At 42.8% G+C, this 26,287-nt stretch overlaps 2 protein-coding genes across 10 annotated transcripts in view; both read right to left on the bottom strand.

The window, feature by feature from the left end:
- The window catches only part of CNPY2 (canopy FGF signaling regulator 2), a 15,617-nt gene extending 6,515 nt beyond the window's left edge, over window positions 1–9,102 (bottom strand). Inside the window, exons 1-4 of one of the 4 annotated variants that reach the window (XM_044421945.1) lie at window positions 8,926–9,102; window positions 6,158–6,308; window positions 5,191–5,318; window positions 3,455–3,570 (exon numbers count right to left, since the gene is read on the bottom strand). In XM_044421945.1, the coding sequence (XP_044277880.1) occupies window positions 3,455–3,570; window positions 5,191–5,318; window positions 6,158–6,210 (297 nt within the window). In that variant the 5' untranslated portion in view covers window positions 6,211–6,308; window positions 8,926–9,102. Of the gene's footprint in view, window positions 1–3,454; window positions 3,571–5,190; window positions 5,319–6,157; window positions 7,023–8,925 lie in introns of those variants that run through there. The other 3 variants (XM_044421947.1, XM_044421946.1, XM_044421944.1) reach the window with 3 other exon arrangements.
- Window positions 9,103–10,122: 1,020 nt separating this feature from the next.
- On the bottom strand, window positions 10,123–25,831 carry NABP2 (nucleic acid binding protein 2). Of its 6 annotated transcripts, none has more exons than XM_044421935.1 (8): window positions 25,263–25,831; window positions 21,475–21,577; window positions 19,518–19,622; window positions 18,626–18,764; window positions 15,888–15,959; window positions 14,452–14,533; window positions 13,523–13,583; window positions 10,123–12,026 (listed from the first exon to the last, which is right to left on the bottom strand). In XM_044421935.1, exons 3-8 carry the CDS (start codon window positions 19,594–19,596, stop codon window positions 11,824–11,826), a joined length of 636 nt encoding a protein of 211 aa, XP_044277870.1. In that variant the 5' UTR covers window positions 19,597–19,622; window positions 21,475–21,577; window positions 25,263–25,831; the 3' UTR covers window positions 10,123–11,823. The 6 variants fall into 6 exon arrangements, with proteins under 6 accessions (XP_044277870.1, XP_044277871.1, XP_044277872.1 ...); XM_044421936.1 differs by lacking the exon at window positions 25,263–25,831 and adding an exon at window positions 21,920–22,027; XM_044421937.1 differs by lacking the exon at window positions 25,263–25,831 and adding an exon at window positions 21,920–22,005 and having other exon boundaries at window positions 21,475–21,594.
- Window positions 25,832–26,287: the final 456 nt, after the last annotated feature.

The raw sequence follows: 26,287 nt of genomic DNA, 5'->3' as shown, positions 1-26,287 counted from the left end.
AGAGAGAGAGAGAGAGAGAGAGAGAGAGAGAGAGAGAGAGAGAAGGACAGGAGCAACCAGGCTGAAACTTCTCTAAACCTCTCTCGGGGTCAGGAAAAGAACCGCAGAAATCGTTCCTCCATGCTCCCCATCAGTACAGCTCTAAAGCTTGATGTCCTTTTCTTCTACCACATCACCAGCTCCCATGAATACAAACATCTATAGACTAACTACTGACCTTTCAATTGTTCCCAACCTGAAATGTGTATATCTCAGAAACCACATATGGGCCTCTCACCACTTAAGATCAAGGACAATCCAGAAAAACTGAAGCTAGAGGCAAGACCTTCTTAGCCATAGGTCCAAGGTTCTGGAATGAGTTGACCAAACGGAGATATCTGTGTTGCCTTCTCATTAGTTTTAAAGAAGCATGCAAGGCCCACATGTTCAGGCAACCTTTGAGGGACAAGGAATAGGTTTATTTTGCTTTCTTCCAGCTTCAATTTATTTTCAGTGGATATTGGGGTGCTGCAAATTTATTAAATTTATGTTTGACTCCCCTATCATGGTCAGATCACCTCCTGGTGAGGTTTGTGCTCGAGCGGCCTCTCCCTCTATAAGAGTGCGGACCCGATTGTATGGGCCCGCCCCTGGAGCCGGATGGATCCGGATGGATTCCTGAAGGCCCTGGGGGAGTTTCCGGCTGACAAGACTGGTACTCCTGTCGAGGCTCTGGTCGAACTGTGGAATGGAGAGATGACCAGGGCTGTGGACACGATCGCTCCTAAGCGTCCTCTCCCACCGGGCAGAGTCCGCTCTTCCCCTTGGTATACACCTGAATTACGGGCGATGAAGCGAGTTGGGAGACGGCTAGAGCGTAGGTGGAGGAAATCACGGGATGAATCTGACCGAACACACTTGAGAGCCCACTATCGGGCCTATGCTGTGGCGGTGAAGGCGGCGAAAAAGAAGTTTTTTTCCGCTTCCATTGCCTCCTCACAATGCCGTCCAGCGGAGCTTTTTCGAGTGGTGCAAGGCCTGGTTTGCCTGGGTCCTAAGGAAGATCCGATGCCACCCTCAAAGGCCCGCTGTGACGACTTTGCCAGGCATTTCAGGGAGAAAATCGCTCAGATTCGTCACGAGCTGGACTCCACTAATGAATCAGAGGTCTCTGAGGAGTCGCCAATGCCACCGTCTGGTCCAAAATTATTGGAGGAATTTCAATTATTGCGGCCCAATGATGTGGACAAGGTGCTTGGAAGAGTACGTCCCACCACTTGCCTATTGGATCCTTGCCCGTCTTGGTTAATAAATAACTCCAAGCACGGGATTGGGACCTGGATCTTGGAAGTGGTTAACGCTTCTCTGAGGGAGGGTCGAGTGCCTGCCCCTTTAAAGGAGGCGGTAATACGACCGGTCCTGAAGAAAGCATCACTGGATCCAGAGATGGCCACTAACTATAGACCTGTGGCCAACATCCCGTTTCTGGGCAAGGTGTTGGAGTGAGTGGTGGCGGGACAACTCCAAGCACTCTTGGATGAAACTGATTATCTGGATCCTTTTCAGTCCGGCTTCAGACCCGGGTACAGTACTGAATCTGCCTTGGTCGCCCTGTACGACGACCTGTGCAGGGAGAAGGACAGGGGGAGTGCATCCCTGTTGGTTCTTCTGGACCTCTCGGCGGCTTTCGATACCATCGACCATGGTATCCTTCTGGATAGACTTGCGGGCTTGGGGGTTGGAGGCACTGCTTTGCAGTGGTTCCGCTCCTATCTCGACGGTCAATTCCAGAAGGTAGTGCTGGGGGACCATGTCTCTACGTCATGGCAGCTATGCCATGGGGTACCACAGGGCTCCATTCTATCCCCTCTGCTATTTAACTCTATATGAAACTGCTGGGAGAGGTCATCAGGAGGTGTGGGCTGCGGAATCATCAATACACTGATGATACCCAGCTTTACCTCTCGTTCTCCACTAATCCAGGTGAGGCAGTGGCTGTGCTGAACGGGTGCTTGGCCGAGGTAAGGGAATGGATGAGGGCAAATAAACTGAAACTCAACCCAGACAAGACGGAGGTCCTGTTGGTTGGCGGATCGGGTTTCGGAGAGGGTGGATTTGACCTGGTCCTGAATGGTGCAACACTCCCTCTTAGGGATAAGGTCCGCAGCTTAGGAGTACTCCTCGACCCGGAGCTTTCTTTGGAAGCTCAGGTGACAGCGGTAGCGAGGAACGCCTTCCTTCAGCTTCGGCTGATTAATCAGCTGCGCCCCTACCTGGAGTATGACTGCCTGGCGACGGTGACACACGCGCTGGTGACTTCCCGCCTAGACTTCTGTAACGCGCTTTACGTGGGGCTTCCCCTGAAGACAGTCCGAACACTTCAATTGGTGCAAAATAGAGCTGCCAGGTTGCTGACGGGGACGGGGCGTTATGCTCACATGACTCCAGTCCTCCGTCAGCTTCACTGGCTTCCCATTGAAGCCCGGGCCCAATTCAAGGTGTTGATTATGACCTACAAAGCCCTAAACGGCTTGGGTCCTGGCTACCTGAACGAGCGCTTACGTCCGTATATGCCCGACCGCCCTTTGAGATCTGCGGGAGAGTCCCTTCTCCGGGAACCCTCCATGAAAGAAATTAGGAGAGTAAGTACTCGGAGGAGGGCTTTCTCTGCGGTGGCGCCCAACCTATGGAATTCACTCCCCAAAGAGGTCCGCCTGGCACCGTCGTTACTGGTTTTTCGGCGCCAGGTAAAGACCTTTTTATTTAAACATCATTTCAATTGTTAAAACATATGATCTGGCCTGGGCAACTTCTTCTTCCTTCTCTTTCTCCTCCTATATTTTTATTTTATACTGATAATTTTAATTTTGTATTTGTAAATCAATGTATTTTTTGTATTTTTATATTTAATGGTAATTTATTATGTACTATTGTATTTCAATGTATTTTATCATGTTGTAAGCTGCCCCGAGGTTTCGGCAAGGGGCGGCATAGAAATGTTATAATAATAATAATAATAATAATAATAATAATAATAATAATAATAATAATATTGTTGTGCTTTGTTTTACATTTGCATAAATGTTTGATTTGTGATGTGATCTTATAGTTTCAGTTATTGTAAACTCTCTCAAAATTTCTTAAACAATAGAAAGAAATGCTCTGAATCTCAGTATCGCTCATGAAATGCTGAACATAACATTGCCTTCCTCTGGAGTAGGAATACCTTCTTGATTAATGATTTCTGGCTACTTCAGAGACAAGGACCTTCTGCAGTGCAGGGGAAAGAATCACATTGGAAAAATATTTGAGTGCCTCCACTTTCACCAGATGTTCACCAGCCCACAGTTGTTGTTTTCCTCTTATAAGGTTCTTATAGAATCGGCTGAACCATCTCCCTAACCTCTCATCTCAGAGATTATAGCTAAAGTCTCCAAAGCCCTAACCAGTCCAGGGCAAGCATGAAACACATTACCTCTACAATGGACTGGCTTCCATCTGGGTTGATACGGAAGGAACCTATCTGGATGGTTTTCTTGGGATCTACCTGAGATATTTCCCACTCCAGTTCATCCACCAGGGCACGACATACTAAAAACAGAGAGAAAGCACGTGTCTAAAAAGCAGCAGTGATGGCAGGAATATCATTCGTCAAGATTGTTGCAGTCAAAGACAGAACGTCAAGAACAATTATTGAAAGGACATATTTAAAATAGTATCTTTATACATACAAAAAGAAAACTTTTTCAACATTTTCTTATCGTATCCCAGAGTTGGACCAAACCATCTTCAGGGGCTTATTAGCCCTATGAGCACATTTAAGGTCTCATGAAAATATATGATGTACATTGCAATCTTAGATAATTCCAGCTCAAACAAATTTGATTGCAGCTTTCCAGTCCTCTCTTTACCTGAAGCCAAGTCTTGAGCTACCCCACTGCATATGTACTATCCCTCCCTCTCTCCCGCCTACATTCACTCTGATGTTGGAACATTGTAAAAAAATTGGCAGCTGGACAAATACATTCTTCAAAATGTTGCACACTGCAGATGGATGTATGCCATGGAACAGTGTGTGCATCTGACAACAATTTCCAGAGCAGCAGCTCTCCGCAGGATTTGCAGTCTATGTTAAACAGGCCAGAGACGTATACAGGGCACTGGAAGTGGGCAGTGGGAAAGAAATAGGATTGCCAACCCCTGATATAGACACAGCAGCAGTTGTTCAAATAACAAAACAGCAGTTTGAACCTCTGTTCTTCTACTTACCCTTCCCACCTGCTGTAAGACCGCAATTTAGCTATGAAAGCAACATGTCATTTCTATGTCAGGAACTAGTAGCCCAATAAAGCAGCAAAGCCAATAACAGAATGGGAGACAACCTGATTCCAGAAAGGCTTTCCTGATGTACATGATCCTGAGGAGGCTGACCCAGCGATCTCCCTCCAGATAATTAAAAAGCTGCTGTACAGCAGCGTTTCATGCTGCACAGTACAACACTGATGTTTAGTGCACTGTGACAATCCATGGCTTGCACTTAGGGTTGTTGTATCCAGGATGTGTGGTCTTGTTGTTGGAATCCAGGTGATCGACCTCATGTGGGTCCAGGGAAGTGGTGAGTAAACTGCTTGACAAGAGAAGCAGAACCCCCTTGCGGATGTTGCTGAGCTTGCCTGGGCTACCACCACACCAATGTACAATGAAGTAACCTTCACAAGTGTCTCCCATTGAACCCCCCCCCCCTTTTTTAGTGATCATCTTTCACAGCATCTGAATTAACAGCCAGTGCCAGCCCCTTCTTTAACAACAAAAAACCACTAAGTATAAGAAATGTGTAGAATTGGTTTCATACATTAAAAGTATAGCTTGGATTTGTATACTTAGAGGAGTGTGAAATACTCCTCCTGGGTGCCCAGTGATTCCGCAAACTGTCAAAGGCTCTGCAATAAGATTATTCGTAATGGCAGTCGATAAGCTTTTCTGAAAGACAGCTTGGCCACCTCTCCGGGTCTTTCCCTGTATTTCTGAATGGGTCTTGCACACTGGAACACACTTTACATTCTTCAACAGACATATCAATGTGAAAAGGATTCCCTGAAGCCAGAAAGTCTGAAAGTCATGGATATAATCCATCTTTTACTGTTCCTAAATTTTTCCAACAGGCCCACCACCCCTAGTTAATTCTATTAGTTAAAAGATAGCCTAATTTACCTCCACAGCGAAGATCTTGGCTTCTCCGGGCAAAAGCACTACTCAACTGTAGTGAAAGGATAATGGACAGGCAGACCGTGCTTGAAATCCAGCCATTCATCTTTTTGGGTGTGGGCAAGGGCCACAACCTGCATATAAAGTCAGATGTTATCTCAGGGCTATTGTGTGGAAGCTATTTCTAGCCTGCTCCTCAAACTCCAAAAGCAAACTACTTCCATTACTAGGAATCACATCCAAACTTCCCTTTTCCACAAAAATATTATTGTTGTTGCTACATTATGTTTCTGTATCACCTGAAGCTAAAGCTCTCTGGGCAACTCACAGCACTCACATCACCCATCCAGATTTCAACCAGGCCTGACCCTGCTTAGCTTCCAAGAACAGGCAGGATCAAGCACTTCAGGCAATATGAGCCACCCACAGGACATCTGCCTGCACTCAGGAGGACTCCAAGATACAAATGCTAAGCAACATTCTGAAAGGCAGCTTTTCTTCCCCAAGTTCAGGTTTAGAACACAAAGTGCTCTTTGTGCAATGGCCGAAGTCAGCAGTTACTGCTGGTTCCTGGTTGCTTTTACAAATTGCCTTCTGCTGACTTTGAGATATTTGCCAACTTGGTATCCTTTCTACAGAGAAAAATAATAAACCTTAAGTGATATCACAAGCTACATACACTAAAATGTTCAATAAGCTGTAAAACTTATGGATAACCACAAAACAGTTCTCAGGGAAAGGCCCCTAGGTATATTCGGAGTTAATGTTCACACTTAGCAAATGAATTAAGAGCAAGCAGAGATGGCTAGGATGAAACGCCTCACATGGTGAAATAACCTTTATAAGCCATTCCTGGGTTTCAAAAAGTAGAAAGTAAACATATCAGGAAGAGGGCAACATTTGTTTTCTATAAGCATGAAGATTTTTATAGGATTTTTAAATGTTGGAGGCACTCAAAAATGTATTCCCTTACCTGCAGTCTAAGTGGTGCAGTCCAACAACTGCTGATTTTTCTGACTGTATCATTTATTTCTCAAACTCTTGTGGAAAATAAACTTCCCAGCAGCCTGAAATCTCAAGGTTCCACCACTAGTATATCTTAGAAGAGTTTCCTGATTTTGCACCTAAAGTGGGAGTTGTATCATATGTGTAGCTTGGCTCTTAAAATTCAAGATAAAGATGGGTTGGCTGCCCCATCATGTATTTTGGTTCAATGAAATGCTCACATCAAATTACAAACAAGCACATCAACATTTAAAAACAAAAGCACTCTATAATACTGTTGTGACCAAATCCACACAATAAATTAAACCTGAACATATTGCTAACTTGAACAGAGAAAAGCCTTACAATCAAGGCTTTTGATTTCAAGTATCACTGCGGGTCTGGGATGGACTCAAACATGCACAGCATGCACCCAACCCTAGTTGTTTTATATATGGTTGTGTTCAGGTACACATACAGGGACAGATACAGAAATAACTGCAATGCTTTACAGCCACATATGGCACCCTAGGTGCTTTTCCCTGGCATAGTTATGTGTACAGGTGCTACTAAAATAACAGCAATTAACCCTTTTGTTCTGCATCTGTGTGTATGATAAGCACCATGCCCACACAAGCACACAGCTTCTGGGGCTTAAAACGGATGCTGGAAAAATACAGGTTTACACAGTGAAAAGAGCTTGAGTGCTGCTACAGTCTTGTAAGTTAGCTAATGTTCTGTCTTTAGCTTCTGTGACTGAGTAGATGTGCATCAGTCCTGACATTAAATTGATTTCATTATAGTTACAGTGGTACCTTGGCTTACGAACACCTCAGTTCACAACCAAATTGGGTCGCGAACAAAATTTCATAAAAATTTTGACTCTGGTCGCGAACTCCACATTGAGTGACAACCGTGACCACAACCATCTCTCCTGAATGCCCCCCCCCCCCGCCGCCCCCAGTGAGATGGCCACAATCGCAGTTGTGCTCATGCAGGGAAGACAGGCATGATCGCGGTTGTGCTCGGAGGGGTGGGGAGATGGCTGCGATCGAGCTGGGGTGTGGGGGAGATGGCTGAGATCGTGCCCGTCTTTCCTACACAAGTGCGCCCGTGATCATGCCTGTCTTTCCTGCACGAGTGCAACCACAATCTCATCCATCTCACCGCCAGCGCCCATCTCCCCACCCCCAAATGTGACCAGGATCACGCCCGTCTATGGCTGTGATTACGCTCATGCTGGGGCGAGGGAGATGGCCAAGCTCGTGCTTGGGGTGGGGGGAGATGGCTGTGATCTTTGTTGTTCTTTGTCACTTTGCTTCACATTTTTCTGATTAAGAAACAGTTACAGAATGGATTAACCTTATTTACATTGAACCTTATGGGGAAATTTGACTTGGCTCAGGACCAATTTGGCTCACAACCAGATTCCTGGAATGGATTAAGTTCATGAGCCAAGGTACCACTGTATTTTAATGTATGCATCATAATGTTTGAATGACTAGATTTAGAAAGTCTTACACTGTAATTTTATGCAAGTTTATTCAGAAGCCCCACTGACTGGTAATTAAACCTGTATTTGGATTACTAGACTTGTAATCCAAAACACAGTTATGGGGGGTTAGGAGAAATAGGGCTGCATAATGCAGCAGCACTATTGAACAAACAGTTATACAGAAGCACTGTTAATCCCACAAACAACAACTCTCATGAAACATTTATCATGTCTCTACATTGAAAAGTTATTCCTTCAAATTTATACAAAAGTTCTGAATTTAATTGTTTTCCTATGAGGGCTGCTGGAAATTCTCAAATTTGCATAGTCCTTTTATAAATTTATACCCCCCCCCCCACTTCAGTAATGTGGATAAAGAAATTTTAACTAGCACTCGCTTTCAAGTATGTGTCCAGATGATTTACTTCCTGATTAAAAGCAAGAATATCACAAGAAACAACTGAAAAAATGACTTTGGTCTAGAGAAAGATAACCATGTTTAAGTCCCATTGAACTGGACGGGACATACATTTGACTAGCTTTCTTTGGATGGCATACATTTGACTAGCTTTCTTTGGAGGGATATCTGTATTAGCCTGAATTGTGATATTAATCTTTTTCTACACACCACGAGATCCGATAAGACAGAAAGCTAAAACGATACACTCCTAATTTACAAACTGGAAGTAAGAGCTAGGGCAACACTTTAATACAACAGAGTAACAGTACACATTTTAAACATCTCACCCAAGTGCATGTAAGATGTACTGTATGCTCGAAACAAAGGCACATAGAGGAAACTGGACAGTCAACAATTACTTTATAGAATGGAACTATCTTCCATAATTTTTCACTTGTATTCATTTGCTTTTGGTCAACAGCAACTCTACTCCTAATTTTCCCTCAAGAGAACATCATGCTCCAAACACTCCACGTATAAAACAGCAAGAGGGTTAATATCGCCAGTTTAGTTTTCCAAGCACGCCACAGGCATTATCTCTGCAATCTCTATAAACAACCCTATAAGGCGGACCACTCTTATTTAGCCCCATTTTGCAGTTGAAGAGGCGAGGCAGAGAGACTGGAGGCTTGCCCAAGGCCACCAGTGCAGTGCGTGGCAGAGATGAGGTTTCAATCAGGAACATCCTGTCGTCTACTCTTAATCGCCACTTTACCCGAGTTAACTGCCACCCACCGTCACCGCTCCATACAATAAGTCACCCCAATTTCTGAGTGCTATGCTCCCCCTGCTCAACTCTCACCGCCTCCTCCCACAGCAGGACCCGAGTCCGCCCGAAGCCCCAACTCAGTGCCGGCTGGAGGAACTCCTCCAATCTTCTTCTTGTTTAGGGATGTCTAACGCCTGCCTGAATTAATTTCCTGCCTTAATCCCGCCTTATTGGCTCCACTTGAAAAAGGCTGCCACATCCCAACCCATCCCTCACATTCCCTATTTTAACTTCCTCCTTTGAACGTTCCCACAACCGGCCTCTCGCAGATACAGGCGCTGCCAGGCCGACTTAGCCTCACTTAAGGACCCTTCAAAGGACCCCCCAGCTCGCGTGGCGAACAGCGCGGCAACCTGGCTGCGAGATGGGCGGGGCTAGCGTGGAGACTCGCGGCAGGCCGAAGGGTGCGAGTGGGCGTGGCTATGTACCCCGGAGGCGGGGAACTGGAAGCCCCGCCTTTCCGTGGAGAGCGAGGCGCTCTGGACGGTGGCTGCCTTATGGTAGGAGGCGGGAGCTCCGCCCGGCTCGTTCAGGGTGCAAAAGAGCACAACGTGGCCGTCCGCGAGTGGGCAAAGGGCGGTTGTCGTATCTTGCCGCGTCTCTTCTCTCAGTCATCGCTGTCTCTCTAGCGCGCGCACAGCGCAGAATAGCTGGTTTTACACTCTCTGATGCAGTTTATTCCTCCATTGCTAGCGTGTAGAGCGTTTGGTAGAATTTAAACACACTTATATTTCATCGTAGGATGAAAAGAGCATGAACTCTTGACTTGAAGCCCTATTCAAAAGAAATGTCCAAACCCAGCTGGATTTCTCCCCTATGGCATATGGGCAAATGCCCCCTTATTTTATTCTTTCCCCAACTTGGATCAGTTCAGAAGTTAAACATTTTTGTAAGGTTATACCTTACTTTTCCACTGATAAGTAAAAATTGATTTCACAACTTCACCACCTGCACACCAAAATGATTTGTGCTTCGTCACAACTTTTCCTGACGACAGGAAATCATGGAAAAGTATTTTATTTTGTGGAATTAACACCAACTTGATAGGTAGAGTTAGGTAGCTTGAACAAGCGATCCAGAAGGGATTCTCTTAAAATTTGAGACATGGTAAGTGAGGTGTCACCAGTCAACACTCTGTGTCCTAAAAGGAAATTTGCAGAAACTGGCACAGAGAGGTTGCATGTAACTCATGCCCCTGTCCTTGAGGATGTCTAAGAGAATGGTCATATGTCAGGCAAATACATTTACTCAGGTATTGTTACTTACACAATTATTTCAGTTATCTTAAGTTTGTGAGCAAACATTAACAGGTGCATCCATACTTCCTTGGAATGGCACATTTACTCTGATCAGAAATGTTCACAGATAAGAGGATTAAAATATTTCTTCCCCAAACATTCATGTAATAGTTACATTCAAATAGCCACATAAGATTAGACAACAATGATGTTCTTAGGAAAATGAAAACTTCAGTTAAATAATTCAAGCAAATTGTTGCAGAGTAAAGAACCGATGCAAAAAAATAAAAGAGGTTAGGATTCAAATAGCTAGATAGTACAGCACTTCAAAATATTTTCAAACATAGTTTGGCAATGGCCATTAAGCCACAGTTACAAAAAAAAGTAAGATTTGACACTGTATTGTTTTTCAAGAACCTTAACTTTGGCAAATGTTTTAATGTTAAAATGTTGCCCTGTCCTCCTTTAAAAACTTTTTATGTGATGCAAACTGCTCCTCCTGTTCCTTCCGATAACTTGAGTCTAAAACCATCTATGGGTTTTTGTGAGCTCTTGGTCAACTTTGGCCCCTTCAAGTTTGACGGTATAGGAAGACATATTCACTGAAAGCAATGGAGCATAAGAACTAAGAATACTTTGTTCAACTTCTGTAATGACACAGGAAAGTCTGGTTGTCCTTTTGATTTTATACAGGACTTGAACAGTCCAGAGATAAAGGTGCATAATGTTGTACCTAGTTGGGCCATGCTCCTGGTGAGAACCAAGGCAGCAGCACTGGCTGACAAAAGGCCTGTCCTGCCAACCTCTACCACCACCCATGCTGAGCCCTACTAGAATAACAACACAGATCTACGTCAAGATATCGGCACAATAATCCAAACTAATAATGATGGCTTTTCATAAGAATTGAAATCTGGTCTTTTAAAAGGAACCTTCCTTTTCTTGGCAATTTTGCTGCATTTCTAATCTAGTATCATCATTACATCTACAGAAACCTATCTACAGCCTGCCATAAGCTATAATATAAATGGAGAATATCTTTAGGAAAATAATGCCGTTTTATCAGCCAATTCTGGAATAATAACTCAGACTGATAGTTTGGCTTGGGAAAAAGTGGGATAAATTCTATTTGTCTGCCTAGCTACACCTCCTCTGTACAAGACACCCCATGAAAGCTGACAGCCCGCCTTTTAGTCCACAATTCTAAAACCACTCAAGTCCAGCTTAGTTTCAGTGACTTTACCATGAGTCCACAGTAAATAGTTTTAAAGATTTTAGAATTACAAACAGGAGCTAAATTTAAGAACACATGCCCATACCATGGGAGCTTATTATCTTGGAAAGTTAAGGTAGGAATGAAACACTATGAGGCAAAAAGATGGTGTGGCAATCATGTTAACTTCCTCCAAAGATTGAGAGAAATATGTGGTATCCTGAAAAGAGCAACTTTGACCTGGAACATCAGTATAAAGACAACAAGCATCATAATCCTCATCCAGTCAGCATCACATATTTAAAGTATGTTTCAGTAGCTAAACATGAGTTGGCTTCATAGTCTCTGCTCCGGCATGATAGCCATCTCTTCCCCTCCATATCAGCCCCTCTGCCTCAGGGTTGGTTAGCAGAAGGCAAAAGGTCACACAGCAGGCAGTGAGGGGAAGAGGTGTAAAAGCACTGCCTAGTCCTGCACCTGTTATCTCTTGCTGCTTCGCCGTGTCTCTTTGCCATTGCTAACTGGGTTGGAAGTCGACCCAGTCCCTGATGAGCTCCCACTCTGGTGGTTGGGCTGACTCCTGGTGATGCGACCACTGGTGGGGTGAGAGGGGACACTAGGTGGGTGCGTGGAGCTGCCAGAGCCAGAAGTGATCAACCCATTGCCATTCTGGTTGTCGGTGGCTGAAAGGAAGGAAGGAAAAGTCTTACTGAAACTATGAAGATGAAGCCATTCAATACACTAGCAATCTTGCGGGGAAATATTTAATACCCAAATCAATATGGAAGATGCCAATTCTAAGCCTGTAACTGCAAGAACTGAAATAGCTTACAGTTGGAAAATGTGGTATTTTTAATCAAATGCTGGATGCATCAAGCGTAGATTGTTCAAACGTTACCAGCAAAATGTGCTGCCAAACTATCAATAAAATATTATGTCTACTCAGTGGAACTTACTGTACTGAGTTCAGTAGAATTTATTCTCATGAGAATGTGAATGGGATTGCAGCCTCCAAGAAAGGAAAACATATTTTTGGAGAAAAGGAATTGTTTTGTGGAAGACTGGAATAAAAGATATGGTCAGAATATTTCGGCTGATATATGCTGTTTTAAAAAGCTATAGGATTGTTACAATAAATGTAACACTTTGCTGTTGGATTGGGAACATTGGGATGTTTGTGGTTAATAAACCATGGTTTGTTAATGCAGGAGGGTTCATACAATAGAACAACCTTGAGTACAGGTTGTGTTGTGTTTACTCAACCATTATGTGGGATAGATGGTGGTGTTAGAAGGAGGAGATTAGATTTGGTAAGCATCAGGGAACAACCTGGGCTGTACAAAGGGGAGCAAATTATCCTTCAAATAACCTGGTCAAAAGCTTTTTAGTCTAACGTAAGTCCAAAATTGACTGAGTGAGTTAATGGTATACTTAGAAAGAACTACATATCCTATCTTCTGCTTGTTTGTTTCCAATATTAATCCACACTAGGGGTGTATTGTAATCTACCTTGGGTCCCTTGCAAAAAGAAAAAAAGCAGGTTATAAATGTGATGTAATAATAATAATAATAATAATAATAATAATAATAATAATAATAATATAATAGGACCATATAAGTTAGAGTTAGCATGTTGAAAGTTTGACCTTGACTGGAATAGATGAAAAAATGTTGCCAGAAGAGCAAGCTTATCTTTACAATCATAGGGACAGAACCTTATTTTAAAAAAGCAGGGCTACCACACCAGAAGGTCAAAAGCTGGACATGCCAAGATTCTAAACAACCTGATCCTATGCCAAGTTAGACACACTAAATCCCATTTAAAATTGGTCTGTAGGATGATCCTGGGCACCAAGGCAGGATTCCCGTCCACTCCTCCAAAGTAACTGCCAACTTCCTCGAGGCTGCCACAGGAGAAGAAAGGGTTACATTCCCTTTCCTGCCTGCTGTGATTATTAACTATTATCTCTCAGGCACAGGGAATGCAAAAATACTTTTAATCATGATGTCCAGTTCTACCTCCTTGGAGACTATGGGTTCTAATAGGTTGGATGTTGCAGTCAAAACCTTCCTGCAGCTGAGCAAATTATCTGACTATGGATGATGTTTGGCACTCAACTTAGGAAAGAACTTTGGCTCAGTAGTCTTAGGAATGTGCAAATTCACACCAGCTGCGTACCTGCTGATGATGTAGAGGGTCCAGGCATAGTCTGGGAGGCCGTGGGAGCTGCATTATCATTCTGAAAGAAATGAAGAAAACCAAGAACTGCTCACATTTTCTGACTATGCAATGGTTCTATAGATACATCAGCCATTTGGTCAGAGAGCAACAAATGTCTCACAAGACCATGATGCAAACCAATTAAGTTAGGATAACTTATGTAGTAGTGGAGACTGGGGAAGAAGACGACGAAAGGAAAAAAAAAAGAACTGAAAATAAGGCATCTGGACTATAAAGATTCCCAATGTAATTGTTACATGGCAAGGGAATTCTTGAAAATGTTATTTGAAGTGTCCTGGAGAGTTAAATACATTCAGTTCTACATACATTGCTCCCTTTTCCAGCCACCCTCAAAAGACACACTTCAGTTAGATCCAGTCAGGCACCCCAGGAAGACCTTTGTCCCTTTAAAGGTTACCTAAGAAGGGAAAGCTCAGCAGAACCAGCTTTACCCCCTTGGGTAAAATTACTTCCTTCAGTGCTACTCTTAAAGGGTACAAGAACCTTCTCAGGATTTGGAGCTGGCAACTTTAAGTGCCTGGTTCCCTAAAGGATCAGCTGTATAATTCTAAACCTCCATTTAAATTTTCATTTTCTCAGGGCAGGGAAATAGAATGCTAATCTATTACAAAGGTTAAAATAAACACAGGAATTTACAGGGGAGAGAGCAATGGGAACAGGAACAGAATTCAAAAAGTATTTAAGCAATTCTACTATAAGGGCACAGAAGAAAAAACAGCATTTTGGGGATGATACATTTTATTATGGTCAAAGAAGGCACAGAGACCCATCAGGATGAGTTTAGGAACCTGCCCCAGGGCTAGCAAATCCCCACTTGAAAATTTATTTCATTCCACAACATCAGTCCAGGCAATCCACATACTCACATTTTTGTTTTGTGACTGCTGGGCAACATACTCTGGATTTGGCTCACTGAAATTTGGCACTTCTGAATAAACCATGCAAAACCTGGGCCAGGAAATATTACAGATAAAAACGCACGAAAAATGATCTTGTTCCACGAATCAATTTCCACCTTCTCCAACAACCTATGCAGCACTGATACTGTTTTAAAGCATTTTAGTTCCACCCTTCAGCTGAAAAGTCTCCCTGAACAACTCACAGATCAAGTAAAAAGCAAGGCAAAAAACAAAGATAGATTGTAAGCCTGAGGGCATAGAGAAAAAGACATGTCACAAAGCGGAAAATGGATAGGGAAAGGAGGAAGTATAAAGTTTGGTATTTTCTGGGTTCTGTGATCAAATCCTGCCAATGTGGTTCTGTCCAAAATATGTGGTTGTTATTGCCTTTATACCTGACTTTTCTTGCTCTTCCAAGGAACCCAAGGGAATTTTCAAGGTTCTTCTCTCCATTTTATCCTTATAGCAACATATGGGAATATGGTAGGTTAAGCTGAGAGTCTGAGGGTGAGCCTAAGATCGCCCTATGAGCTTCATGGCCAAGTAGGGCCCAGAACCCAGATCTCCAGAGTCCCAGTCCAACACTCTCACCACTCTGCCACTGGCTCTCATACTCCTGTACTTGTCTCAAATACAGAAACAGATTTTATTTTAGAAGAGCCCAGTATAACAACAGCACTAGGAATAACTCCTCTATTCATGGAGGGCGGGGGGGAATAATCTCTATAGCTCCTGAAAAGAAACATTTACCAATTTCTAACCTTCTCCCTCAAGTTTCCACCTTAACTGACCCAACTCCCTCATCATCAGCATTCTACCTTGAGGGTAAGCAGCCAAGGTTATCCTTTCCATCCCCTCCTAATTAGGAGGAAAATGGAGGAAAACATACCTGAACTTCTTATGATGATCTGGAAACCATTCATTCAGTTAGGCTGATAGACTGGCTACTGTTCAAGGAGAGCTGAGACACTACCATGGGCAGTTAGGGACAGTGTTCACATGCTAAACAGCAAACAGTAAAAGCAGCCATAAAAAAGTAGGGTTTTTTTTTTTTTAAGGCTCAGTCACATTAGGCATAGCAAGCCCAAATGTAGACAGTACTCTTTGAAGTGTAGACTTGCATAATTTTGGGGAAGGGAAATGCATAGTCAATAAGTCAGAACCAAAACTTGACAAATTTCCCAGCCTACTATGAAATTTAAGTGATCTGCAGTTAATTTCCATATGGCTAAAGAGGCAAAAGTGGTTACAAAAATGGGTAACAATAGTCATGGAAGCTCATCCAGTTAGGTTTCTGTTGAAGATGGTGGGGAGGAGACAGAAGACCCCAGCCCCAAGTAGAAATACCACCCAGCCAATTCCCAATTACAGAAAGCAACACTGGATTAAGTGGCAAGTCTTACTCGCCAACTTTCTGCAGGTCTCCTCCACGTCCTGTATATAGGGTCAGGCAGCCTTTGAAAACAGATGCATACCTGAGAGAGAGAAATCCACAGTTAAAAGCAGCCCAAACTCCCTCTTACAAGGCAAATAACTGTTTTGGGAGATGTCTTAAAGCATGGCACCTAAGACTATTACCTACCTGTACTATGTGTATTAGTCCACCTGTCTCCAACTGAGCTCCAGTACAAGTCTAGCTAAGAATTGGTGTTTTGCTGCACTACTGGAGCAAGTAGTGTGTTTTAAGGTCCTGTAGAACCTAAAACCACTTAGGCTGCAATTTTGTATATACTTACTTGGGAGTAATATTCCCAAAACAGATACCTAAGGGTGACATGTCACCAAATAGCATGCAAAAGTCTCTTAGAGATACAGCTGCGCAGAAGCTTTGAAAGGGGTCCTGAAGATCTGTTTTCAGATGTCATCAGGGTTACCCAAAATGCGATTGCAGGGGACATGCTTGTATTTGCAGATGTCCAGACAAGAAAGGAGACAATAATTTCAATATCTGTATACAGAAGGTGGTAGGTAGCTCAATTTTGTCATGGTTACATGAGGATTGCTGAAGCCTTGATAACCCACAGTGGCCATGTTCCTGATGACAATCTGCTGATCACCTTGACTGGGTGATAAAGATTCAAAATGGCACGCAGCATACGCTGCAGCTCATCAGGAGTAAATAACCCACAGTGACTCTAGTATGTTGTCCATCTGAATATGTCCTTTCATCAGGGGAATGGACGTCACTGACAAATCAAATTCCCCCTCTACAGTGCCTGATGCATGTACACCCCACGCATGTTCCAGAAGGTGGGGGAACCCTCTGAAGCAGATTTTGGGGATGTGTGGAGGCTGCAAGGAGAAGGACAGGAAGGAAACTTCCATTGCACCAGCAGAAGTTCACTCACGCATCCCTGGATGAGGCCCAGAGGATCTGCCTAAGCTTATTGAGACAGGTATGCATATCTCCTTTTCGCTATGCTGTTCTCTGGGTGGCTTTGGATTAGTATCCCTTTCAGCCTAGTTTACCTGAAATAAAACTGAGCTCCCTGAAAGAAAGTCAAGATAAAATACAACAAATGATATGTATATCCTTATGCTATGCTAGTTGCAAAGTCGCATCCGACCCATCGCAGCTGTTTCTAGATGTGTACATGTGTGTGTACGCACATGCGCACAAATAGAATACTGCACATTAGTAGCACTCAGGAGTGCTATTGCATAACTCGATTTCCCTACTGAAAGACAGAAGCTCCTTCTTTTATGTGCTTTTTCTGTCTAGCATGAAATCTGCTGGGCAGATGTGCCCTTGGCCTTGGAGCATTCCAAGGGCAGCACTGAAAAGAATGGAAAAGCCTGCTGTCATGGATCCTTCCAGCCTAAGGTTGTCCCCAGCTGTGGCCAAACAGATACTTCCAGTAAGCCTATGAGCCAGGCACAAAGGCCACAGTCCTCTGCTGTTCTTTGTTCTTGTTTCTGCTTTTCAGAGGAGAACAAAATGCTCTAAAGCCAACAATGGCCCTTAATTTTATGTTACTGTTTGCTAGAGTCTTGCAGTTGTAAGCCAAAAACAAAGAGAGCATACTAGAAAGGTTTGCAAATAAATAAATGTTGCCTCCCACACACAGACTTTCAAAACCCTCCCCATGAATGTGCCAACAGAGGGAGCAAGAATGCATCTATCAGTCGAAATAAAGGGTAGCTTTGTACATTATGTTGTGCTAGATGATGATCAATCCCTGTGTAGCAAAATGCTTGCGTTTTGCAATGTGTGAGCATGTGGGAGGTGGAACTTTTTTCTCTATTGCAGGCAAGAGTGTGCATACGCACACACTGCAGATAGCTACACTGAATGAAATGCTGGAGAGGAAGCAGATTCTTCACAAAACAAAAGGCCTGCTACAGATATCTCCACCCTGTTCTTTTAATTATAATTAAGGGGTTCCGAACAGGCTGCTTGATCATCTGCTCACTTTCATGAGCCATCTCCCATTGAGCTCTCAGGTAAGAGTTCAAGTGCTGACCAGAAGTGAGCACAATTTGCATTAACCGTGGTTTAAGAATGCTGCTGTAACTCTTAGCCACATGTAAGATGCTGGGGGGGGGGGGTATTTGTACTCAAGAAGGGGAGCTGAAGAGTTAGAGGTGTACAAACCTGTACCCCATTCTGCATCCCTAAAGGGCTAAGTAGGATGCATTATTTCTGCCCAAGCCCAGAGGAAAACAAATCTAAATGCATCTGGTGCATTTGCAGAAGGAGAGAACAACCTTTAAAGAAAATCCATTCTCATTTCTCTGTGCAGTCATAATGAGAGCTTCCTTTCTATCTGCATTGCCCTACAAACACTCCTCCAACATTTCACACAGAACACTGTGAATCTATGGTAGGTAATCACCAAAAAGAAATGCATTCTTTCAGCCCAATCCTATGCAGGTCTGCTGCCTAGAATGGGACTTGTCCTCAAATTATTGTTCAGAGGATCACAGCCTTTAAACCTCCCTAACAGGGTTAAGTGTGCTGAAGTGCATTAAAAAGTAACACATCTGTATTAAGTAATCCAGGAAACACTTGAAGTGTCCTGGGGGTGAGCTCAACCGTACTCATCCTCCCTCCAAATGGCCCCTTTGCCATAGCTCCAGACGTAGCATTCATTTTCCCCATCATCTTCAATTCCACTCCTGTCAGCAGGACAATCCATACCCTTTGGTGAGTCGAATGATATCTCCTGGTTGGATTAGGTTCCCAACATCATCCCACACCGAGATGTTTATGCTGCCGGTTTTGTCAGCTACTTTGCATGTCCTCACCTCATGACCATCTTTTGTCTTGGTCACCCGACCTGGTGGTAGAAGAGCTGCCATTATTTAAAGTGACTCAGAGGATGTTTCAAGCTTCATGTCAGAAGGATAGATCTAAAGCAAATACAGCTCTATCCCGACTCATCCCATGCAGCCATCGACATCTGCTGCTTTTTATTTCCAGCAGTTAAAAAAAGAAACACAGTGAAAAAGGAAGAACAGAGTGTACCTTCGCAAGGCACGGCATAGCAAGAACGGAATGCAATAGTACCACTGATATGCAAGTAATAAAGTGTAATTAAGCATTAATGCATTAAGTGGGATTACTTTGACAAGCAATGGGGTGCATCAGTGCTAACTTGACATCACAATATGCATAATAGTGCGACACTTTTCTGAATGCACATAATATTGTACATATAATTATTTAGGAATAAAAAAATTGGATTCTCCAGTAGGCTGGACCCAGCCTGACAGAAGGCGAGTCTGCATCACCATTTCACAAAATGTTACGCACAAATATAATGCAACATATCATTCTTACTTTTACAACTATTTACATGAGAATAAGCCCCACTGAGTTAGGTGGCATTTACATTTAAGATTGCACTGTAAACTGTAAATTGAAAAAATTAAAATCTACATGCAACCCATTTTTAATAAAGGAAGACAATGCAGTATTGTCTTCCTTATGCCCATGAATAGGGTTTTGTAAGCAGACTGGTATCCCAGCTACATAGCATCGGGTTTCAAAAACCAGCTAATCATCTTCTTCGATTCCATACAGCACTCACCCGTTTCCAATACAATGAATATAAGATTCAGGTTTTTCAAGCCTGGTTTAATATCCTTCACCAGAGTTTCTGTTGTCATGTTGAATGGCTTTCTATTTCCAATATCTGAGCAAATAATAATAATTTTTTAAACCTCAACAACTAGTAGACACAATAAACAAACATCGTAAGTTCTGATTGCAATAAATAATAAAATCTTGTATTTTAACCTTGGTAAGTCATTGTTACTTTTCCTTTATTCTGTGTCCTTCTCTACCAAGGACATAAAGGGAATGCTTCAACATCACCAAATATAGAAGGTTCTGTTATGTAGATTATTCTCCCCATTCCACTACCAGCATATTTGGTTTCCAGACCTATCCAAATATCCAAAATCTATCACTTGCAAGTTGTCTTGTATTACGTTGCCTATCTATCATTGTTACACTTTGGCCATTCTGATAGAGGAAAACCTTCTGCACATCAAAAGCTGCTACAGATTTATAGGGCACTTTCAGAAGTGATGCTAAGAATGCTTTTTGTTTTAGTTTTAATCTGGTATATGTCGGTTTGAAAGGCTGATGATATAGAAAATGAATGCATGTTTAACTAGAGTCTCCCTTGTGAAAATACCCATCCAAAGTGAGGAGAAACAACAGATCATAAAGGCCACCCTTTAGAATAGGGACTATCTTTTATCTAAAACAGAGATGTCTAACCTATGTTGAAAAAGTAGAAGATAGTACCAGAATAATATGTGCTTCAAGTACACCTGCAGTCTTCCTGTGGTGCTTTGATGTGATTTGTCTCTACTCTTCTGGGCTGGGGAGCAGGCAGCAACCCATTACTGGGGAGGCAGGCTGGAGTATAAATCTAGCTCTATACCATAGCCAGGCCCACTGTCTTTCCAGTCCAGGCACACCACAAACTTCTACAGCTATGCTATAAAAGGTTCACCCAAGAGCTGTGAATTAAACCAACCCCCCCCCCCCGCAACTCTCCCTCTCTGACACATACATTCACGCACACACACATCACATAATAGAAGAAACACATTTCCATGTTGTTGTAGTGGAACATGGCTTTTACAAGCGGCTTCTTGTGTGGACCAAGCAAGGCACAGATTCATGGCAGCTCATGGTGTAGACACTGTCTATGCAATTGGAGTGAGACACAAGGTGCACAGCTTATAAACATTATGGCCCCATGTGGAACCAGCACTGCATGGAATTTGTTTTTGCAGTCTTTCTGGAAAGGCCACCAAAGTGGCCTAATAAAGGACATCATCACATGTACCACTTGTTCTGGCCATTTTGGATGTTCCTGCAACTATCTGAAGCCTTTAGAAATCTCTATAATTTAAAAGTCTAACATTTTGAACCATTGCTCTGTAATCTCAGTTTGAAAGCAACTGTCAATTTATCCACATGGTACACAATTTTGCTTACTTCCAGCATCAGATTTTGGGGTTTCTCCTCATACTATTTGGATTTTTAAATAAGTTAATGCTAGAGCACCGATGTAAATTGTTAACCATTTTTCTCTTTCTGGGGATAGTTTATTTTATTTTATGTCCAAAAAAGGAACCCATCCTGATGCCACAAGATTTACACCTCCTGACATTCTAGAAACTCCCCTACTGATTAAAACTTAAAATACATACACAAGATCATTCTCTGCTTTCACATTTAAATTGCTAATATAATTAGAAACATGTCACTCACAGAAAAAGCAGAAAAAAGTTCAATGTTTACTTTACTTTCCATTTACTCATTCTAACCAAGAGCCTAGAAGGATGGTAAAACAGGTCATTCCATGCTCATACCCAAATTCCAGCCACTCTTAAAACACTACTGCTGTCACTTTTAATTACTATGGATATAAATTCTTTTATTTCAACACAAATTATAAATCTAACCTGGTATTTTGTAAAAGCTGTTAGTCCAGTATTATGAGATTTGGCACTGACAATTATTACCTGTTTTGAGCACTGTACACAAAATCCTCCTTTAGCACGTGTAGAAAACTGGTTTCAAGGGAACAGCCATAATATCCTTGCTTAGATTACAGTTCACACATCACTGCAAGAAAAAGATACCTTTCCTTGTTTTTAGCCAATCCAACCACCCTTCTGATCAATACAAGCAAAATGCATCTTCTGGTGATTTCTTTTTGCTGTAAGGTTCCCTTCTGTGTGAAGAAGAGGCTGATTTGCTTATTCTGTAGTCAGCTTCCTGCACCGTGAAGAATATTAGACTAGAGCAAAGAATGCTTCAAAAACTACAATCCAACAACTTGGTAAATGTGCTGGTATGCAGTTTGTTCCTATGGAACATGGATTCTACCAACCCCACAACATGCATGCATCTTTTAATGATATCCGAAGTACCAATGCGGTTGGTGAAATCCCACATTCTCCTTACCATCAATCAGAAGGCTATTAATTACATTTTGAATAAAGGAGAGTCCCCCACCACTTTTCCAGTGAGCCCGACCTGGAAGAACGTTGGGCTGCAGACATTCCAGGAAGTATCCTGCAGCGCCCAGAGCAGCCAATCGTGGCACAAGGCCGTCCTTCGACATGAAGGAATGTTCCAATCTTTCAGCCAATTGCAAGCAGTCAGAGTATTAAAGTGACAGTATCACCAACTGATGCATGTTAAATATGCAAGCAAAGGGTAGGGGATGCTCTCTGCTCTGGAGAAGAATGTGCAGTTATGTTGCGCATGAGGTTCCAACTGCTTAGATTTTCAAGTTTGTTAACTGCACCATGAATTAATTATATCCAATAAACCTTTATAACAATCATGAAAGGATACTTAGGTAATATCGTCACTCTATGTAAATATTGATTTATTTCAATCATTAGTCAAATAAACTAATATATTTAATATACCTTTTCCCTGGTTATTAACCTGCATGACTGAAATTATGTGTTTCCCACTGTAGTTGTTTTTACATAACTGAGATTACACTTGAATCATACAGCATTCCCAATATGATGAAATGTGGATAAATTCGGTATCCGTGGCAATTCAGCCAGTGGTGAATTGACTGCTTTACTGCACATCTTCTTTGTCTCCTGTCAGGGGAAACATTCTGGTTTACAGATTATCACAGATTTCAAACATGCACTTCATGGTCTTCCTTGCATTAAACACTTTAGTATAGAAGAGGCAAGATGCATCAGATGAAGTTGACAGTGTCTGTGAAAGCTCATGCCAGAATAAATGTGTTACGTGCCACATGGCTCTTACAAAAAATGTTTCTAAATCAATATCTCCTGTGAGGTACACAATCTTCCAGATGTTTTATTTTGATTTACATTTGCCTGTCTTTCCTATTGTATTTCTATCACACCATTTTTCCTACAAAGAACATAAGGTTTATTACATAATCTTTCTCCCTGTCTCCATTTTATCCTCACAACCACCCTGTGAGGTAGGTTAGGCTGAGAGTCAGTGACTGACCCAAAATCACACAATGCGTTTCATAGGTTTCGAATCATCAGAGTCCTAATCCCTCTATGTCATACTGATTTTCTCATATTCACAGTCATGGTTTCCACATTTCTTACAAATACTATGCATCTGCACATGTTCGGTATGGTAAGAGATGTACAGTTGTGTGCCGTCCTCACAACATGTGCTATGGCACAATCCTTGCAATTATACTTCTAAGTTACAAAAATTACTGTGAGTTTGAGAGCTCCACAATGTGACATGTTTCTTCTATGGCAAGGGCTTCCTTTTGGGCAACAGTACCATTCTTTCTCACTATTAACACACACATAATGCTTTAAGTATGCAGGGCTATGGACATGTGTGTAATCATCATATATGATGATTTATATGCAGGTTCCACACTATTTCCTCCACAAAAGCCCTTCCTATATAGAACTACCAGTAGAGTCATGGCCACAAGGTAGTTCTCTTTCCCAGCACACTGCCTACACCATGGGTCCTCAAACTAAGGCCCGTGGGCCAAATCCGGCCCGCCATGCCCATTTAACCAGCCCACCCCACAGGTTTTGCGCTCGCCAGGTGCGTGGCTGACTCCCAAGGAGGTCATTTTGGACTCGCTTAGAGAAAACGATCTCCTCACAAGCAAGCCGGCGCCTCGCCCCCGCCTCCCCTCATGTGCACCCCACTCCCACCCTGGCCCATGCTCCCCCCCACCCCCCGCCAGCACCACCTTGGCAGCCTGCACCTACCGCTGGCACCTGTCAACTGGCCCCCTGTTTAAAAAGGTTGAGGACCCCTGGCCTACACTCTTGACAGAATTTGCTAGTGTACTTGTACTAGTGGGCGCATTCCAATATATTTCCTTAAATTCTTTCTTTAAATTGTGGCTACTAATAAAGGTATCAGACCATGACATGCATACACTTATAAGGTTTCTAAAACATTAAACTATTTCAAAATATAGGAGATATTTGTGTGTTTACAGGGAGATAATTGTTATAGAAACTGACCCTTTTTAATCAACTTGCTGAATCCTATGCATGTTTAGACAGAAAAAAAGGCATACATGGCATGCTGGGGCATGCTGAGAATTGTAGCCTGTTTTCTTTTTCAACATGTATAGGATTGTACCCTTCATGACTCTGAAGCATTTCATTTGTAACATTGGTCAGGTTCAAAGTTCTGACTGGAACTATATTTTACTGAAATAAACCGATATAAAAGATCTCATAAACCAGATATAGTTTATGCTTTGGCATACCAGTAATACAATTACTGTGGGTGCAATCTTTTGTTAAAGTGGTAATCAGTACATTTTTAGATGCAAAGAAGCCCTACAACTCCCCATATGCCCCAACCACAGAGCGTGTGGCATGGCTGAGAGCTGTAAGCCGTTTTCCTGTGTAAACATGTACAGGATTGCACCCAAAATCATTTATTTAAATGGAACCTTTCATATGCATACTGCTTCAAAGAGAGCTGGTGGCTACATATCTACCCTGAGGGACTTACAATAATTTGTTTGAGGCAGATCAGGAAGGGCACATGCATAGGAAACAAGAGAAAACTAGTGCCAAATGGGGAAAAAGTGTTAACTCAGTTATATTTAGTGCCACTGCCACAGTGCTTAGTTTGGGGTCAGTCACAACCTAGAATTTAAAGAACAAGTGAAACCGGAGAGGCAGAAGCAAGCCAACAACTTTACAGGGTCAGACAGAGCCCTCCTGACCTCCAGTGTTACCTGAGTGCTACTGGGCTGATAGCTGCAATGCAACCTCCTCGTCACCTGCAGAAATGACACCACAGCAGCCAGTAGCCCCCTTGTCCAACAAACTGCCTCAGAGTGCAGTGCCCTTGGCCCAGACGCAGGAGTCACCAGTGTGAGAGAGTTGAGGGCCACCAGGTGATTTAAGTTACACATTCCAGACTTGAATTACCCTCATATAAGATTCTTTACGAGCAGGCTTGGAGTAATCATCATACATAAAATATGGCACAAGGCTCTAGCTAAATTTGAGAGAAAAGGCAGGCTGTGCAGTGGCAGGGCTGGTTTCAAGGGTAGGCAGCATGTGCCCAGCAGAGGTCCACTGGCAAGACCTGTTCTTCCTCTTCATGGCTGCAGCCTGCTTGTTCACCTGCCTCCTACTCTAGCCCTGAATATGGTGGTGGTGAGGAAAAGCAGTAGCTGCTGCTCTCTACTTGCTCCTAGCCTTCCACACATCAAACAAGTAATAGCAATGATGAGAAAGAGAATGAGAGGTAGTAACAGCTGGTGACAAATGCATTGAGAAGGTAGACTTACTGAGGGAGGGGAGGTACTGAGGGTGTCTTGTCCACAGGCTCTCCAAAACTGGTAGTCAGCATAGTATTGAAGTATAATTTTCAGGGCATTTCCCACTGCGGAGTCAGTCCTTCCCATTGTTTGCATTAAGTACCAGCTCTCCAAGACTTGGGACCCAGTGGTTGTTTCGTCAGCACAAGGCACAAGAGGAGCACCAGTACTTGCAACATTTAAGAAATTTGGTATGTTTGTAAGCTGTGCGGTACAAGGATATTTAGAATAAGGGCATGACAATATCAGGTAGCTAGCTACTTGATATACAAGAACGTTCTATAGAGGTTTTCCCTATAGGAGCTAAGGATTGGGGAAAGTTATTTAAAAATGTTTAAATATGCAACAGAGGTTATATAGAAAAACTGGAAAAAGAGTTTCTTCTCTGGAACAAGGAGTGTTGTTAATATTCAGGCTTTAAAGGCTGCTCTTGTGGGGCCAAGCATAGGCTTCAGTTTTGTGCATTATGTATGTGACATATGTATTTTTGCATTCGTGTATGCCTACCTTTAGAGGGACTGCAGGTGGCGCAGTGGTTTAAACCGCTGTGCTGCTGGGCTGGTAGATTGAAAGGCCGCCGGTTCGAATCTGCACAATGGGATGAGTTCCCGTTGCTCCGTCCCAGCTCCTGCCAACCTTGCAGTTCAAAAGCATACAAATGCAAGGAGATAAAAAGGTACCACTTCGTTGGGCAGGTAACAGCGTTCCATGCACTTTGGTGTCTAGTCATGCCGGCCACATGACCACAGAGACTGTCTGCAGACAAATGCTGGCTCCCTCTGCTAGGAAATGGAGATGAGCACTGCCCCCTAGAGTCAGGCATGACTGGACTTAATGTCAAGGGGAAACCTTTAACCTTTACGCCTACCTTTATGCACAACTGTTGGCAAAGGAGAACGCACAGTAGTACAGTCAGACACAGTTGGAAATAGGAAGTGGTTCTGCATAACAGGCAGTAGTAGTTGGACAGTATACAAAAACCTTAAATAAATGAA

This window comes from Varanus komodoensis, unplaced genomic scaffold (genome assembly GCF_004798865.1).
Source record: "Varanus komodoensis strain SLA01 unplaced genomic scaffold, ASM479886v1 scaffold12, whole genome shotgun sequence".
Taxonomy (NCBI): domain Eukaryota; kingdom Metazoa; phylum Chordata; class Lepidosauria; order Squamata; family Varanidae; genus Varanus; species Varanus komodoensis.
This window is presented reverse-complemented; position numbering and strand designations above follow the sequence as displayed.